This window comes from Pan paniscus, chromosome 4 (assembly GCF_029289425.2).
Source record: "Pan paniscus chromosome 4, NHGRI_mPanPan1-v2.0_pri, whole genome shotgun sequence".
Lineage (NCBI taxonomy): Eukaryota > Metazoa > Chordata > Mammalia > Primates > Hominidae > Pan > Pan paniscus.
Genome location: NC_073253.2, coordinates 21,699,758 through 21,719,058, shown reverse-complemented (window position 1 = coordinate 21,719,058; position 19,301 = coordinate 21,699,758). Strand labels below are relative to the sequence as shown.

The window sequence follows — 19,301 nt, the reverse complement described above, 5'->3', positions numbered from 1 at the left end:
CTCTTTTTGCCAGAACATATTTTTTTAATTTAGTGGATTTGAAAAAAACTGCAAAGCAAGAATAATCTCTACTGCACATACTCACAGAGAAACATATCCCTTTTATTCTAATAAATATTTTCATGACTCTTCAGTATTTTAATAACATACTGATAATGCCAAAATACTCTCAGAATACACCAAGAACAATATTGGAGGGATCATTTATCTTAAGGAGTCTAATCGGAAACACTTAAGCAACATAGTTATAATCAGACAAGACATATAACACCAAGAATGTAAGTTAGTGGAAACAAGATCATGGGAATCAAATGGAAAGCTGAAATTTGTAAAGTTTCAATTAAAACATCTACACTCTTTCTTTCACCTGATCGTAGCCCCATATGGCAAGGTCAGCCCTTTCAGTGAACAAACAGCTCAGTCGCCTCCAGTGTAGCTGTTATCTTCCTCAACAAGGGGAGACATTTGGCACAGCCTAAAGCTGGGGCATGAACCCTGGCTAAGCTTAAGACATTTATCTGACAGCATCAGCTGACACTCCACAAACACATTTGCTCTCCATGACCTCAGAGCATTCGTGATTAATCAAAAATGTATCTTGGATCTTGAGAACAAGCTACAACCAGGCACACACAAAAAAGAATATGCTCTCGATCTCGCTTATCGACTCAGGAGGTATATTGAATTTAGAAATAGCAAATAGAATAAAATGATCAATATGTTCTCACTTGTCCATGGAAGAGCAAACTTTATCCCTCAAGCCAAAGACATTGATCATGTAAATGTTTCAGAACTGCTTTCAGACTCAATAATGCAAAATGCACATGGTTTATTGGGGGTAGAGAAGGAGGCCTGCCAAAGAGGAGCTTTTGCTTTAACTTAAAAAAATATATAGCTTGAAGACATAAAGCATTATGCTTGTAGTGTGCTATATTTTTTTTACAAACTGTGTGTTCAGCCTAAAACCTTTTTTGGTAACATGTTGCTGAATGTTCTTAATAAAGCATTATAAAGGAGACTTTAAAACTTAATGAAGGAGCATTATTTGTGCAGAGAAAACTCCCTGTCTTAATTTGAATGAGACACAGTTATAACATATCCCCTATGCACTGTTTACAATTTATAATTTATGTCTCTTGGTTCAAACTCACTATTTTCTAAGTAACGATTAACATGTGAATACTGTAATATTCTGCTTCTCAACCAGTACAGTTTAGTATATTTTCATTTTCATTTGTACTTTTCACTTTCTAATAACAATACTGAATGCTAATTAAAGGAATGGGAACCAGAAGTCATATGCCCCACCCTTGATAGTATGAAAATGATTATTATTAAAACAAACCTCTACAATTGAACTTATTAAATCTCATACTTGCCTGATTACCCACTGGCTAGGTTACAGTTGTTCACGATCCTACAGCAGATCATTCTACTAAAGAAAAACTACATGTCCTGGTCCCTGTTGGCATGGCAAACAAACTTTCATAGCATGTGCTCACTCTGTAGAATGGTGATACTAATTAGAAGATATAAACTCATGCTGAGATATGATATGAATTGGCTTTATGTATCTACTAAGCTCACAGCAGTACTAGATTTATACTGTTGTTGCTTTAAACTAACACTAAACAGAAAATTCAACTTCTAAATATGTATAAGAAAGCAAAAGTGATTGAGTTGAAAAAACAAAAACCTCACTCAGCCCCTCATTTTTGGTTTCTCTTCTAAAATGCTTCCTGAGTGCTTAGAGGTTGCCCACTACTTTTCTCCCATATGTTTACCTAACTTAAATTCTTCAAACATGAATTGCAAGTACCAGATAGCACAGCTGTATGTTTTGACATCCATGGTGAAAATGAGCAGAAAATCTAACTGTTCCATATCAAGAAGTATTTTTACTAGTGCTAATGTGCCTTAAATACCTTGTTCCACAGATGAGTGGCCTGGCACCTGCTGCATGAGAAATAGCCAATTACTGTTCAGTGTCTCTAATTTTCTGATTCAATTAGCATGCTTCAGAGCTTTCCAGTTTAATTGCAAACTACTTCACAGTTAGCTCTCTGATTAATCATTGCCCATCTGCAAGCCATCGGAAAACTTAGTGGAACAAATTTGTGTACTTTGGAATGCTGGGAGCTTAGCAAATCAAACTTGTTTTGGTATATAAAGCTTTAATTTTGTTTGCCCTTTTCAGCTGCACTTGTAAGAAGCTCTGTACTGATTAAACAGGAAGTCTGGACAATAATATGCTACATTATGCATATAATTACTGTAAATACAACCAAGATTGTAGAAACATCATTTAAGGTTAGGCACTAACATGAATGGAGAAGGGGGTCAAGAAAACACATTTGGAATCAATTTCTTTCCATTATGACCAAGTACAAGTATCAAGAAAAAAAAAATGCTGTGTGACACACAGTGATGTCATTACAGCACCTGTTCCCCTGAAGACATTTTACATTCTGGCTTTTCATGTATTCATAAAATCTTTCTTGTTATTTAATTAGTAGAGTACTAAGTTTTATAAGCTTTGTTTACAAAACATATATTAGGGATTTTAAAGCAAACTGGCACCACATTGTTTATGCTTCATTTTGCAAGCTTTCTTGCTGGTCCACTGAACGTATGAATGATAATGTCAGAAAACAAAACTGTTTTTAATCGAGTTTTCGCTGGATTTTAAATTATATCTTAACCTATAATCATGATTTCTTCATTCTGAACAATGAAACATGAATTGCATATTCTGTTCACTCATATGAACAAATACCATAGCGGGGCGATTCCTCATTGTACAAGGAAGGAGGCTGGATAAAATGAACTCCTAAGACCTTTTCAACTCTCTAGTTCACATTTTAAAAATCTGAAATTATTCTAATATAATTCTCAGAAGCTGCTAAACAAATATGCCGTATAAGAAATCTTGTTTCCAAGAACAAATTTTAAGCTCCAGGAGAGCAGGGACCATGTATCCAGCTCACTGCTGCATCACCAGTGCCTCACAGAGGGCCTCACATTTTTGGTGCTCAATGACTGCTTGTCGGGTGAAGGAAATGAAAGCAGTATGGGTTCTCAATTTCCCACGCCATGTCACGGTGCCAGATTGGACACTGTGTTTTCCTTCTGTAACCTCAATAGGATGCAGTCATGTTATCTCATAAAGATGTTGACAAATATCATCATCCTACGAATATCTGGCTGAAAGAATAAATAGTATGGAGAAAAGGGTGCTTTCCTAATTATGATGACCTGCAATGATCTGCTATTAACAACAATGAAAAGTAAAACTTCCCCATCTTTTATGCAGATTCATAACATATTATCAAAATGTCTAAAAGATAAAAGTTAAAACTCAACTGCCAGCTCTAAAAATAACAAAGTTTGAAAAGTGGTTTTTGGAAATCACATGATGCACAAAAGTTCATGTAAAAAAAATTAAAGATACAGATACTCAGCATTGAGTGACTCTCTGACTGTCTTAACAGTATACACAGATGAGACCAAGATTCCTATTCTGTCTCCCTCTGTTAAGGGCTGTAAAACTCAAGTGGGCTGACTTCAAGCTTCTCTGAACTTTGTAGGCAGCCAATATAAAAAACGCTGAGAAGGCGTAATCTGATCATAGCCGCTCAGGCAAGTGAGCAGGCATGCTGCCACATTCTGCTGCCCACAAGCAGGGAAGCATGGCTGGAATCCCCACTAAGATCAAATTACAAAATAATCAAGCTTTGTGGCCAGGCAGGCACGAGAGGCTATTGTGAGGTCATGAGATACATCAGGGACTAGCCTGGACAAAACTGGGCAGTCAAAAATAACATTTTTGTATCCCACTTGCAGCATGGTTCTCTGCAAAAATAAGCTGTTAATGATGTTCAGTTTTTTAATTCAGGAAAGGGCAAATGGCTCTCCCTGCACAAGCTCCCACCAATTTAGCCTTATGCTTAGGGATAAGCAATTAAACCCTACACATCAAAGAAAAACTGAGCTGTCCAAAATGGAATTTAGCCAAGGAGAGACCAAACTGGGCCTTGGTCCCTGTCCTGGGGATCTCAGTGCTACTTCTACCTCTTACCCACTGTGTAGCCGAATGTTTATGTACATCAGAATAACAATAGAACAACTGAGTGGATACTGAGTGAGCATGATCGCAAAGCACACTGAAAATGCTTAAAAGACCCAAATGTGTTTTGAGAGGGTAGCACATCTTGGGTCAAGAGAGCCATTCCTAGAAATAATCCCATTATGCAAAAAAAGCAGCATATTCTTTGGGAAATTCACTGATAAGGGATGGCTCTAATGTGGCACCAAATCCCAGACAATACTGTTTGTTATACAGAGAAGTGTTAACTTTTTTATATGGTTCCCAAAGCTGAACCTACTATAGAAATCGCATTTTAGTTCCTGAGAAGCTTCAACATGACTGTCTGTATCGTATCAAATGTAAAAGACAACAAAATTATAGAATTCAGTTATCCTTCCATCAGAAGAGATATATAAAATTCCAAGTGAAGATTTCTTAGGAAAATAGCAGGACACCTAAGGAACTACTGTTTGGTAAACTCTTGCTGGGGCAATCATAATCAAGGTGGGCAGAAGAAATATTTCAAAGACAACAAATAAACAAGCAAAAATCTAAATGTGGCCGAGTGCGGTGGCTCACGCCTGTAATCCCAGCACTCTGGGAGCCCGAGGTGGGTGGATCACTTGAGGTCAGGAGTTTAAGACCAGCTTGGCCAACATGGTGAAACCCCGTCTTTATTAAAAATACAAAAATTAGCTGGGTGTGGTGGCAGGCGCCTGTAATCCCAGCTACTAGGGAGGCTGAGGCAGGAGAATCGCTTGAACCCAGAAGGCGGAGGTTGCAGTGAGCAGAGAGCGGGCCATTACACTCCAGCCTGGGTAACAGAGCAAGACTTCGTCTAAAAAAAAAAAAAAGCAATATAACCGAGGTTTTTTCTAAACAAAAGTAATGAGCATACTAACAAGTTAATGGCAAGCCATTTTGTAAATATTACCAACAGGGACTTCAAAGAAACACTTTGAGATGGTCCCATGTGAACTGAGGACTGTGTGTTGGTTTTCACTTGTTTCCTGATACACAGATGAATTACCATCGGCAATGTTTTTCTTAGACATAAAAACCATATACCTATTTGCACACTACAAATTCAAAGAGTGCTTTTAACGTAAAAAGTGGAATATAAGTGACTATGAAGTTCATAACAATTTCTAAAAAATGAAAATAAAAGCATAAAGTAGTCGCTTTCTTTAGATAGGGAATCTTATAAGAGATATGAAATTCAACATCTACTGTACTTTAAGCCTATATCTTATTGATAATTTAAAATTATAATTAGTGTTCTTGGGACTGAATGCTACATAGAAAACTAAATATGCACATATGTATGAGATGTGAGATGCTGCTGCAGGAGAGAAATACCCTATTTTTAAAGCAAAAAAAAAAAATCTTAGTGAAGTCTATCCTTTCATTTATATGTCTCATGTAAATTACACATAATTTTAAATCTTCAACACGTTGAAAATGTCCAGGTCTCATGGCACTTCTCCTTTATTATCTTTGATTTTTCACTTGGCCATGGCAATGGAGGCTTTCTAGAAATATTTAGGAATTAAAAATGATATACTTCAAATTGAACTAAGAAATGACCACTAGACAAAAATTAATTTTTATTTATATAATCTGGTTAAAAAATATATGATTTTTCTACTCTAAAGGCATTTTCTTATGCAGTAACACCACAAAAATAGCTTAAGTTTAAAATAGTGGATTTCCCATATGGTTAGTCCACAGCAAGATAAAGTTGTAAATGAGGGGACTATGTGAAGAAAACATAAAAAAGCCTTAAGGGCACATGCAAAAAATGTGATATTGCATGATTTACATACACAATTTTATGCCCCAAAATTCAAAGAGAAAAACTTAATATGTCATAACTTAAACTGTATTTCATATAAAGTATTCCTGATTACGTATTTAACTCAAAGATACATAACTCAATTTAGAGCATAATGTGGGAGAAGAGTTAGTAAGAATCTAACCTTTTGCATTTCTTGACTTTTTTGGGCTTGTGGTAATGTTGTATTTATAGAGATTCTACACTTTCAAATTTAAGTCTTGAAATGTCAAAAAAAATCCCAAAGCTGAGATCTCACAGAAGGTGATTTTTAACAGTCCTTAAAAGTAAAGACTTATGATCTTCTGACAACTGGAGCTTTCACATTTTAAGATTTAAAAATTTCAGTCCTAATATTACATAAGCATACACATCGACACACTTTCAAAGATTCCATCATCTTTGATAGGCCTGGAACGAAGAGGAAAATAAGAAAACAAAAAGTTGTGAGGTTCAGGAATACTGTTTAAGTATAAATATAAAGAAGTAAATACTTAAAAACTCTTGTGTATTTAAAGGTGGTCTCTTATAAGAATATATTTCCAATGTAAATCACAACATCTAGTTAATTTTTGATTATTTGTCATAATAAAAAATGGAGATTCCCCCAATATTTTAGAGTTATAACTAGAAGCAACAGAGTCTCAGAGAACTTAAGTGATTTGATCAAGATCATAATTGCTAGTTAGTTTTAGAGTTATGTCTGGAATATACCAAGTATCTTGTCTTCAAGTTTCTCCTCACTCTCATAGCTAAAATTTTCAACATAATTCTTGGAATTCATTTATTTTCAATGTATCCTGCTATCATCCATGTAATTACAGGTATGCCACAAACTGTTTAGTTTTCTCATCACTTTCAAGTCAACAAGTATTTTTCTACCACTACTATCAGCCAGATTTAGAGATTACAATGATGGTAAGACAAAGGTTAATCTGATTATTGGGTATTTTATGGTCTCATGAGGGAAAGAGGATTGGCAAACAAATATCATTAAAGGCACTACTTAATTTGACCAGAAAGGTGTCAAAGTCAAAGGTAACATTCGGTTTCTGATTACCAAGATTAAAGACAGGGTCTGGACTAAATGATGTCTCAGTACCTTTCTAATGAAGTTTTGAGTTTTATCTTTCCCTTTCTTCTATTGTTTCTTAGATAGATTTATAAATACGTAGGTAATTGATAAGACCAAAATTTCCAGTAATTTCAGTGGAACACAGTGATATGTTTATGAATAGGTACACAATGAACAAAGCCTTTTATCTGCAAATAAGTTTGTGAAATTATGGATTTCTCTGGCACAGGCCTTTAATGTGTTAATGTGTAGTGTATCTCCAAGAAGAAGATTTTATATGTAATGTTTCCTTTTTTTTCCAGTCAAGAAAAAAAAATCCCCCAAATAGGCGCTTTTATTACTATTTTGAGCTCTCAGAATTACTATTCCCAGTTGTATAGTTTGGGAAACACTAGCTCCAGACTGTTGTAATATTCTAACTGGTCTTCTGAAACAACCCATCCTACACATGCACTGGCAAGATAGTCCCCCTAAAGAGTTGCTTTCATCAAATTTCCCTGTTCCAAAACCTCCAGTGACTCTATGTGGCCTGTAAATTAAACTTAAAACTCTTTAGACTCTCTAGAGATACTGCTTGTAAATTTCTCTGTAACTTTTTCTCTCACAGTTTCCTTAAACTCCAGTCACAATGCTGCTGAGTTTACTGTGGTCTGCCTTAGTTCCCACCCACTACTTTTCTGTGCCTAGAATGCCTTCCCCGCTCCACAAAATTACCAGTTACTTCTCTGATAAAACCCAGTTTGGGCTCTATCTTCTCAACAAATTAGCACAGTATGCAAACTCTAAGCTACCTGAACCACATTTTGTAAAATTGTTATCTTTTTTATTGCTATTTTTCTTTTAAGTATATATTTTCTGCCCCTTGTGGCTACATTGCATAAGTTCACTGAGGCCAGGCACAAGCCTCGCATTCCAGAATTTAGCATATTCTTTTGTACTTAATAGTGTCATTTTAAATGATGACAATGACAAGACTACTGATGACAAAGTAAAAATAAGAAGAAAAGAGAGGAATCTAAACCAGGAGTCCAAATGGTCATTTACAAACCAAATACAGAGTGGTTTACAAAAATATTAACTAATTTTTCCAAATGTCAAATGGTAACTGCTCAGGCAAGAGCTTTCAATTTTGATTTCTGACATATCCTAAATGTAGAATATAAGTGAAATATTTGGTAAATATTGAAATTCCATTATTTAATGTTTTCTTCATTTAAATTCTCTTAAGTGGCTTCAGCTTATTTCACATAAAGAAATAGCTTTAATTCAAAATGAGATTTTTATCCCAATGCAGAAGGTTTAAATTAGGAGGATGATTCAGTAACAAATACTCTAAAATATTACCTGTTATAATTAATAAATTTGGCAAAACATCAAAGTACTAAATAGTTTGTCCCTTAATTTTAGGATACAGTCTAACTTAAAAAAAAAAAAAAAAATTTCTCACAAGCCATTTGATCTTGCCCACTGGAAAAAATGTGTGTGGCTTACTAATATTTGTCATTGCAATATTAATCCTGAAATTTGGATAAAATTTAACTTCAGATAACACAAGGTCTTGGTGACTTCCCACCTTGTAAAAAGTCCCAGTTTTTAGATATAAAATTTCCCTGAATTTCTCTTTTTCTAGTAACTGAAAGAAAGGAACAGCTCTTGAATAAATTTTGATTAGGCAAAAAGTTTTTTTTTTTTTACTTTATTAAAATACTGAGTTTTATTTCACATGCATATTTTTGTCTCCCCACCATTTCCATGTCTGACCACCGCTACTACTATGTCCTATCATAACATTCCATACATACTTAAAACCAAGCAAAGGGTGGAGTTGATCTTTAAAAACTAAACAGGCATTTTGGACAACACATTCTTGGCAATAGAACCTGGACAACATTTATCAAACACGGTAGGGAAAGTTCTCACTCTGCATTATAAAAAGGACAGCCAGATATCAACTGTTAACAGAAATGAAATAAGACGGAAAATTTTTAACAAATTGTTTAAACTATTTTCTTAAAGAGACTTCCTCCACTGCCAGAGATCTTGAATAGCCTCTTGGTCAGTCATCCGGAAGCAATTCTTCACATAATTGATGAATTTGGCTTCCACTTTGGGAAGAGAACCACCTTTTTCTATACTTGCTTGCATTTTTGCTTTAATGTCTTCTACAGAACTAGGTCCTTTTGGTGTTTTCGGAGTTTTTTCCTGTTTTTTGAAGGATTCTTGTCCTTTTGATCTTGGTGTTGATGGTTTTGAGTCTTTTCCATTCTGATTTGACTTTTGTGCATTTTTGGCTGGAGTATCTCGTATAGATTTCTTCACTGGCGCTTTTTCTTCAGCTTCCTCATCATCAAAATCATCATCATCATCATCATCATCCTCTTCATCATCATTGTCATCATCTTCATCAGCAGCAAGTTTTACTTTTTTCTGTGGAAACTTGCTACCACCTCCAGGGGCAGACCGCTTTCCAGATACACTTAAGAGTTTCACATCCTCCTCCTCTTCATCTTCTGACTCTGCATCTTCCTCCACAGCTACTAAGTGCTGTCCACTAATATGCACTGGCCCTGAACCACACTTCAACCTTAAGACCACTGGTGGTGTTATTTCAAAGCCCCCAAGGGAAACCTTGGCTGTACAGACATTTTCAAAGTTGCCAGTGTTACTTTAATTGGACTGCCTTCGTAATTCATTGCCTCTGCTTCAACAATGTGCAATTCATCCTTTGCACCAGCCCCTAAACTGACCGTTCTTAAAGATAACTGGTGCTCATTTTCATCATTATCCACCTTAAAGTGATAATCTTTGTCGGCCTTTAGTTCACAACCGAAAAGATAGTTCTGGGGCCTCAGGGGGCTCATGTCCATGTGCATCGAATCTTCCATCGGGTGGCGGCACGCACTTAGGTAGGAGAGAAGGCGGACGGAGATAAAAGAACGCTGCTGCAGAGAACAGCCGCGCAGGACGGAATCACACCAGGCAAAAAGTTTTTTTTTTAAAGATATATATTTTGAACCAGAGATGAAAATGAATTCCTTTTAAGATGTAAAAATAACATTACCCTTTCTGAATATACAGTATGTATTTTTAAAGAAACTGTATTATATTTCAATAGTTTAGTAATTCTTGTCAATGTTATTAATTAATTTAATTATGTCTAGTACTTGCATTAATACGTGCATACTTTCTCCCTTTTTACAAAACCTCTATTAGAGGCTCTGGAAGGTGTAAGCCATGATAGCAATGACCGTGTCAAACTCTTTTTCTCTGTAACTCAGGGCCTAGGACTGTGCCTGGCACATAGCAGACACTTGATAAATATTTGTTAAATAAACAGGTAGCTGGAACATATGCTCCATGAGGAAAATGAATGTATTTGCATGTTGTTAGTTAGGAATCTGGCCCTGGGAGTCAGAATTGCAGGGTTTGAGTCAGGCTGCATTATTTCCTAGCTGTGAGAGCTCTCTAAATCTATTCCCTCACTTGCAAAGTGGAATGATATTAGAATCTGCCTCATATTGTTACGTGAGGATTAATCGACATAAATACCTGACACATGGGTAGCACTCAATACAGGCTAGCTGTTATTATCATTATCAACATCATCACTATCTTCTTCATTTTTCTTGTTTACTACTTATCTCCTGTTTTAAGCACATAACATATGCTCAATAAAAATTTGTTAAATAGAGAAATGAATCAATGAAGTGTAGCTGTACCTGTATACACAAATATGTTTTGCTACCCTCAGTATACATTTTGTCAGGATTCAGACAAATAGTAAAAAATTTTAAAGCACAACTTAAAGTTAGTGTGATTGAGTTTTACTTATTTGAATCTGTTTTTAAGAGATCCAGTCACACAGTCCCTTGGAGAATAGAGTTCTTTTTATTTCCTTTTTGAATTTCTGGTAGTATGTAACACAGATGTTTGCATCATTTGTACTAAAAAACATCCTAGTTAGCAACCAAGTCACATAGGTAAAAATTAAAACAAATGACCACAGACTAAAGAGGGGGTAAACAGTGCCACTCTCATGATATTTAACTACCTTATCTTAACAAACCAGTTTGTAGCATTTATATTTGTTACAATATTGCTGTACGTTGAAGTGTTATAGTGAGGATCATTGCTTTTACACTTTCTAATTTAAAACTTCAGTTGAAATTGTGCAAGTAGCAACTAAAGAGTTATATTTCTGTAAAGTGCCTCATTGTGAGCAGACAACAGAAATAAGTCTCAGGTCATATGGCTCTGAGGTATTTAATTCATCAATGACTTACATCCTTTTAGATCTCATGTTTGTAATATTTCTCATCAGAAATGTCCTATATTAAAGAGTACTGATATGTTTTCTAATTTATTTTGAGCTTCACTCTGCAAAGATGCTATCAGATTATAGAATAGCCTGGTTATATTTAAGGCTTACATTAGTTTTTTTAAATTTATAAAATCAATGTAAACTTTAGCAGCAAAGAATTTAGGTTTTCTCTTTTTAAAGACAACATAAGTAATGAATAATTATTTTGAGTGGGTGAAGAAAGGAAGGATAAAAGACTCTGATAATAATCTTAAATTCCTCCATTTACTTGTTTACATTCTTTGTACAATTATTTTCCATTTCCACTGTATTTTCCAGACTGAAAACAAGTTAAAAATCTTATAAAATATTCACAAGCCCTTCCTCTTCCCCATGACATTTCCCACCAATGTACTGAAAAAAAGAACTGCAAGTTCTAAAAGCTGATTCTCTAAGTGAGTGGTTCTAAAAAATCTTAGCTGTTAGTTTGTTCACTACAAAATAACCAGAGGGTGCTTAAGCCTCACCCAGGATTTACTGCTTCTCATGTCTTGGTGACTGAATGGACACATGTGTCAAGGTGAGAGGAAACAGAACTAACCAGTATTTGCTCATCTATCTAATCCAACTTCTTTCTAGTTTCTTCTCTCCTTCCTTGCCTCTTTCTACTTTCCCAGGCCTTGAGTATGGGCTTCTTATATGTATTCCCAACCCTTCTGGGGTTCTAGAAACAAGTTCATGTTGAAGCTGCCTGGTCATTTATTCTGGACCAAGGCTGCCAAAATTCCAAATCTTAACTTGAAAGAAATACTAAACAAATACCAATTTTAAAGCATATATAAATCATCTCCCTCTAATATAATAAAGGCAAAAATGTACTGACTATGTGTTAGGCATCAGCTAAGTGCTTTACATATATTATTAGCTGCTATCACATATTAAAAAAGAACCCAAACACAAATATTTTTCCAGAAGCAAGTGGAGGTGGGGAGGGTGGTATTATTCTGATTCTGACTTCATTCACATTTTTTGATAAACTGACTTTTTATTCTTTAGTAACTGGGGATGAGTCTCTCAAAAATAAATAAAGGTTGACAAAGGTGTTGGTGAAAGAAGTCTCAGATATTCAAAAGATGCTTCTTTCTACTCAAGTCCAACTGTAATCCTGGGAGTCTTCAACATTCCCATGAATAACCTATCCAAGGGTCTGACTGCTAGATTCCTTGATCTACAATGCCCCTTTCTTCCAGTCTATTTCACCTGCCTGTTCTTGACATTTTACTCTGGACATTGCAGCATTCTTTTGAAACAATAAATTTAGACATTCCCCCAATTTGACCACAACCTCCTATCTTTTTAACCATCTTACTAAAATAATTCCCTTTCTTACCTTAAAAAAAATCTTTACGGCTTCCAGTCCATTTATCCTTTCCTTTCTTCCTATTAGCCCTTGTTTTGTTTTCACTTCTCAACCTTTGCTGGAAGATCATGGTCCAACATTTCATTGTGTTTTCCTAATCTGCTAGGCCCCACTGTCCATTTAAGGTACTTGCCTGAAACACTCCAAGGTTGGATAAACCCAGCTGACTGGCTTGTCCCTGGCTAACAGATTGTTGCTCCTACAAACAAATCATCATCAACCACAACTCAGCCCTCAACATTGTTCAGCCATTGTACTATGTAATTCTAGACAACTCTCCAAATGTTATCATTTAAAAGTTGAAAAAAAAATCATAAAGGCACTAAAAGAAAATAAAAGAGAACATATGCATAATTGTGGGGAGGGACTTATGGCATGACAATAAGAGTGGAAACTAAAAAAATACTGCATTTTTGGCTACATAAAAACGAAAAACGCTGGCTTAGAAAAAAACCTTAACAAACTCCATAAGCAAAGCAAAAAGATAAAAAGGCAACTAGGCAAAAATGTACCACATACAATAAGGACTATTATCCATCATATATAAAGAACTCCTACTAATCAATAAAGAAGTGACAAAGACTCAATTGACAAGAAAGACCTGGTAATGTATGAGATAAATATAAATGGTCAATAATTAATAAAAATATGCTCAACCTCACTGCTTACCAAATAAATACAAATTTAATTGATTTTTTGCAGAATAACAAAGATTAAAATAACACTTAAGACATAAATGTAAACTTGTATAACTATTTTGCAGAACAATTTGGCTATAATTTTCCAAACTAAATACATGTTTACCTTTTGACCTAGAAATTTCACTTTTTGAAATTTATTTTACAGAAACACTAGCAAAAATGTACAAAGATACTTACTTCAATACTGTTAATATTAGCCAAAAAAGGAAGAAAAATGAGTAACTTTCAATAGATACTGTCCAATGGTGGCATAGTCAATTAATTAAATGCAATATGGTTGCTAAAAAGAAGAAAGTTGTATCTACATACTACTACATGAAAAAAATCCAAACTAAAATAGGTAATATGTACATTTTTTTGGTAAATAGAACGTATTATTTTTATAATTGGAAAAAAGCAATAAAAGGAAAATCAAGTTATAGGACAATGTGCATATGAGTCTGTTTATTTGGAAGTCTGTGCACACTGCTATTAATAGAAACAGATTATTTCTCAGGGGTGGTATGCTTAGGGAATTTAATTTCATCACTTGAATTTTTTTTAGAATGGCCATTTTTAAATAAAAAATGTAGATATTTTTATTTGTAAAACGAAGCCTAACTTACATTCTTCACTTTTTAAACCTCAAATTGCAATCTTCCCTTTTCTTTCTTCACCTGGTCTCCTACTTCCAGGCAAAACCAAAATTTATCAGAATGGAATTCTTTAACTTTTCTTTTCTATTCTTTTTTTTTTTCTTTGAGATAGAGTCTCGCTCTGTCACCCAGGCTGGAGTGCAGTGGCATGATCTTGGCTCACTGAAACCTCCATCTCCTGGGTTCAAGTGATTCTCCTGCCTCAGCCTCCCAAGTAGCTGGGAATACAGGCGTGCGCCACCATACCTGGCTAATTTTTGTATTTTTAGTAGAGACAGGGTTTCACCATGTTGGCCAGGCTGGTCTCAAACCTCTGACCTTAGGTGATCTACCTGCCTCGGCCTCCTAAAGTGCTGGGATTACAGGCGTAAGCCACCGCGCCTGGCCATTCTTTAACTTTTCACTACCAAATCTGAAGACTTGTCAGCATTAGGTTCGTGCTCCTTCTTTCTAAAGGCAAATTTTCTCCCAAATTAAGCTCTCAATCAAATCCTGCCTTATCTTCAAACACATTTCCATTCTATAGCCTAATTATCTGCATCTTCACATTCGGACTAGCTATTTATACAATTTATAATCATTCAGGTCTCTTTCATCTTAAACAAATAAACTAAAACCTCTATTGATTCCTCCTTTTCTTCCAGTTGTTTCAAAAGTTTTCCTTTCTCCTTCATAGTCATTTCCTTTTCTTTTTAAAAAATTGTGTTTATTTATATAATAATCTCTCTCCCGAGCCTCAGCCAATATATTTAATAGTTTAGTGTCCATTTCTACTTGGAGGTTTTGCAGGCACCTCAAACTCAGCATGTCAAAACTGAACTCATCATTCTCCTAAAAATATTTTCTCTGTTAATGAGAGGCATCCACACAATTGCCCAAACCAAAAGCCTGGACACCAAACTGATGCTTCTGCCCTATTACCCATGAAAGCTGATCAATATTCAGGACCCACTGAGTTTCCTAAATAGCTCTCACATCAAATGATTTTTTCCATCTCCACTGCCTCATCCAGGTCATCATGATTTAACCAGCCTTGCTTTTAGTCCTGTAACTCTCTTAATCCATTACCCTTATCACAGCTAGACTGTTCACTGAAAAATTCAAATCTAATCATATTATATTCCCTTTCTTAGAATCCCTTTTCCAAGTTTTTACAAGGCTGAGAAAGCTCTCCATGACCTGGCTCCTGCTTATTTCTCTAGGGTTATTTCTTTTTATTGTCCTACCCTCATACTCTATTCTCCAGCAATACCAGACTTTTTTTCGGTTGTCAAATGTACCACATATTCTCTTGCCTTTGCTTGGAACTCAAAACAATTTCTGTGCCACCACCCTCATCCCCTACACATAATTTTACTCTCACTGACCTGGAATGGCTAACTTACATTTTTTGGGCCTTTACTTTTCAAGAGCAGGGGCTGTATTTGTTGTGAAGGTTGTGTCCTTAGCACCTAGTATAGAACCTGGCACATGGCAAGTGCTGAGTGGCTGAATATAAGTGAAGGGTATTATATAAAAAACTGGCATTAAAAGGGCTGATGAATTGTTAAAAGTTTTACTGCCATCACCAGACTAGGCCGAGTTAGTTTCCCATACTGCTAAGACGCAGCATTCTCCTACAGATCTGACCGCATAACTAAGGAAGATATTTATCTCGAGTCAAGCCAGTCCTTAGACTCACCTTCTGCTCTTTTCTTTTACCTTCAAATCCAGCAGAAATGGGTCAGAAATGTGGATATGTGGCAGATATTCAAAATTATTTGTCTAGAAACAAAATTAAAAGTTTCACCCTAGAAAACTTGTTTTCTCTCTTTTTTTTTTTTGAGACGGAGTTTCGCTCTTGTTGTCCAGGCTGGAGTGTAATGGTGCAATCTCAGCTCACCACAACTTCTGCCTCCTGGGTTCAAGTGATTCTCCCAGTGAGATCAATGCAGAAGGTGGGCGATTTCTGCATTTCCAACTTTGGTACCCAGCTTATCTCATTGGAACTGGTTAGACAGTGGGTGCAGCCTATGGAGGGTGAGCCGAAGTCAGGTGGGGCATCTCATCTGGGAAGCCCAAGGGGTTGAAGAACTCCCTCCCCTAGCCAAGGGAAGCCATGAGGGACTGTGTTGTGAGGAATGGTGCATTCCGGCCCAGATACTACACTTTTCCCATGGTCTTCACAACCTGCAGACCAGGAGATTCCCTAGAGTGCCTATGCCACCAGGGCCTAAGTTCCAAGCACAAAACTGGGCGGCTGTTTGGGCAGACAACGAGCTAGCTGCAGGAGTTTCTTTTCATACCCCAGTGGCACCTGGAATGCCAGCAAGACAAAACCGTTCAATCCCCTGGAAAAGGGGCTGAAGCCAGGGAGCCAAGTGGTCTAGCTCAGTGGATCCCACCCCCATGGAGCCCAGCAAGCTAAGATCCATTGGCTTGAAATTCTCACTGCTAGCAGAGCAGTATGAAGTCGACCTGGGATGCTCCAGCTTGGTGGGGGGAAGGGTGTCCGCCATTACTGAGGCTTGAGTAGGCAGTTCTCCCTTCACAGGATTAACAAAGATGCCGGGAAGTTCAAACTGGGTGGAGACCACCACAGCTTAGCAAAGCTGAGGTAGCCAGACTGCCTCTCTAAATTCCTCCTCTCTGGGCAGGGCATCTCTGAAAGAAAGGCAGCAGCCCCAGTCAGGGGCTTATAGATCAAACTCCCATCTCCCTGGGACATAGCACCTGGGGGAAGGGGTGGCTGTGGGTGCAGCTTCAGCAGAATTAAACGTTCCTGCCTGCTGGCTCTGAAGAGAGCAGCGGATCTCCCAGCACAGCACTTGAGCTCTGCTAAGGGACAGACTACCTCCTCAAGTGAGTCCCTGACCCTGTGCCTCCTGACTGGGAGACATCTCCCAGCAGGGGTTGATAGACACCTCATACAGGAGAGCTCCGGCTGGCATATGGTGGGATGAAGCTTCCAGAGGAAGGAACAGACAGCAATCCTTGCTGTTCTGCAGCCTCCGCTGGTGATACCCAGGCAAACAGGGTCTGGAGTGGACCTCCAGCAAACTCCAGCAGACCTGCAGCAGAGGGGGGCCTGTTAGAACAAACAGAAGAATAGCATAACATCCAAAAAAAGAACGACCACACAAAAACCCCTTCTGAAGGTCACCAACATCAAAGACCAAAGGTACATAAATCCATAAAGATGAGGAAAAACCAGTGCAAAAAGGCTGAAAATTCCAAAAATCAGAATGCCTCTCCTCCTCCAAATGATCACAACTCCTGGCCAGCAAGGGAACAAAACAGGATGGAGAATGACTTTGACAAATTGACAGAAGTAGGATTCAGAAGATGGATAATAACAAACTCCTCCGAGCTATAGGAGCATGTTCTAGCTCAATGCAAGGAAGCTAAGAACCTTGAAAAAAGGTTAGAGGAATTGCTAACTAGAATAAACAGTTTAGAGACGAACATAAATGGCCTGATGGAGCTCAAAAACACAGCACAAGAACTTCGTGAAGCATATACAAGTATTAACAGCCAAATTGATCAAGCAGAAGGAAGGATATCAGGGATTGAACATCAACTTAACGAAATAAAGCATGAAGACAAGATTAGAGAAAAAAGAATGAAAAGGAACAAACAAAGCCTCCAAGAAATATGGGACTATGTGAAACGACCAAACCTGCGTTTGACTGGTGTACCTGAAAGTGACGGGGAGAATGGAACCAAGTTGGAAAACACTCTTCAGGATATTATCCAGGAGAAATTCCCCAACTAGCAAGACAGGCCAACATTCAAATTCAGGAAATACAGAGAACACCACCAAGATACTCCTCGAGAAGAGCAACCCCAAGACACATAATTGTCAGATTCACCAAGTTTGAAATAAAGGAAAAAATGTTAAGGTAGCCAGAGAGAAAGATTAGATTACCCATAAAGGGAAGCCCATCAGAGTAACAGTGAACCTCTCTGCAGAACCCTTCAAGCCAGAAGACTGTGGGGGCCAATATTCAACACTCTTAAATGAAAGAATTTTCAACCCAGAATTTCATACCGAACCAAACTAAGCTTCATAAGCGAAGAAGAAATAAAATCCCTTACGGATAAGCAAATGCTGAGAGATTTTGTCACCACCAGGCCTACCTTACAAGAGCTCCTGAAGGAAGCACTAAATATGGAAAGGAAAAACTGGTACCTACCACCGCAAAAACATACCAAATTGTAAAGACCATCGACACTATAAAGAAACTGCATTGGCCGGGCGCGGTGGCTCACGCCTGTAATCCCAGCACTTTGGGAGGCCGAGGCGGGCGGATCACAAGGTCAGGAGATCGAGACCATCCTGGCTAACACGGTGAAACCCCGTCTCTACTAAAAATACAAAAAATTAGCCGGGCGTGGTAGCGGGCGCCTGTAGTCCCAGCTACTCGGGAGGCTGAGGCAGGAGAATGGCGTGAACCCGGGAGGCGGAGCTTGCAGTGAGCCGAGATCGCGCCACTGCACTCCAGCCTGGGCGACTGAGCGAGACTCCGTCTCAAAAAAAAAAAAAAAAAAAAGAAACTGCATTAACTAACGGGCAAAATAACCAGCTAGCTATCATAATGACAGGCTCAAATTCACACATAACAAGGTTAACCTTAAATGTAAATGGGTTAAATGCCACAATTAAAAGACACAGACTTGCAAATTGGATAAAGAGTCAAGACCCATTAGTGGGCTGTATTCGGGAGACCCATCTCACGTGCAAAGTCACACATAGGCCCAAAATAAAACAATGGAGGGATATTTACCAAGAAAACAAAAACAAAAACAAAACAAAACAAGGAAACAAAAAAGCAGGGGTTGCAATCCTAGTCTCTGATAAAACAGACTTTAAACCAACAAAGATCAAAAGAGACAAAAAAGGGCATTACATAATAGTAAAGGGATCAATGCAAAAAGAAGAGCTAACTATCCTAAATATATATGCACTCAATATAGGAGTATCCAGATTCATAAAGCAAGTTCTTAGAGACCTACAAAGAGACTTAGAATCCCACACAATAATACTGGGAGACTTTAACACCCCACTGTCAATATTAGATAGATCAACAAGACAGAAAATTAACAAGGATATTCAGGACATGAACTCAGCTCTGGACTAAGCAGACCTAATAGACATCTACAGAAAGAATTCTCCACTCCAAATCAATAGAATATACATTCTTCTCAGCACCACATCATACTTATTCTAAAATTGACCATATAATTGGAAGTAAAACACTCGTTGGCAA

At 37.3% G+C, this 19,301-nt stretch overlaps 2 protein-coding genes across 14 annotated transcripts in view; both read right to left on the bottom strand.

The window, feature by feature from the left end:
* Positions 1-19,301, bottom strand: part of ARB2A (ARB2 cotranscriptional regulator A) — a 493,453-nt gene that overhangs the window by 55,747 nt on the left and 418,405 nt on the right. The window lies entirely within an intron of this gene.
* Positions 1,241-9,991, bottom strand: LOC100968388 (nucleophosmin-like). Its single transcript, XM_063604395.1, is given in 2 exon segments — positions 1,241-9,626; positions 9,629-9,991. Coding segments are annotated over 2 exon segments (873 nt in total). The 5' UTR covers positions 9,882-9,991; the 3' UTR covers positions 1,241-9,006.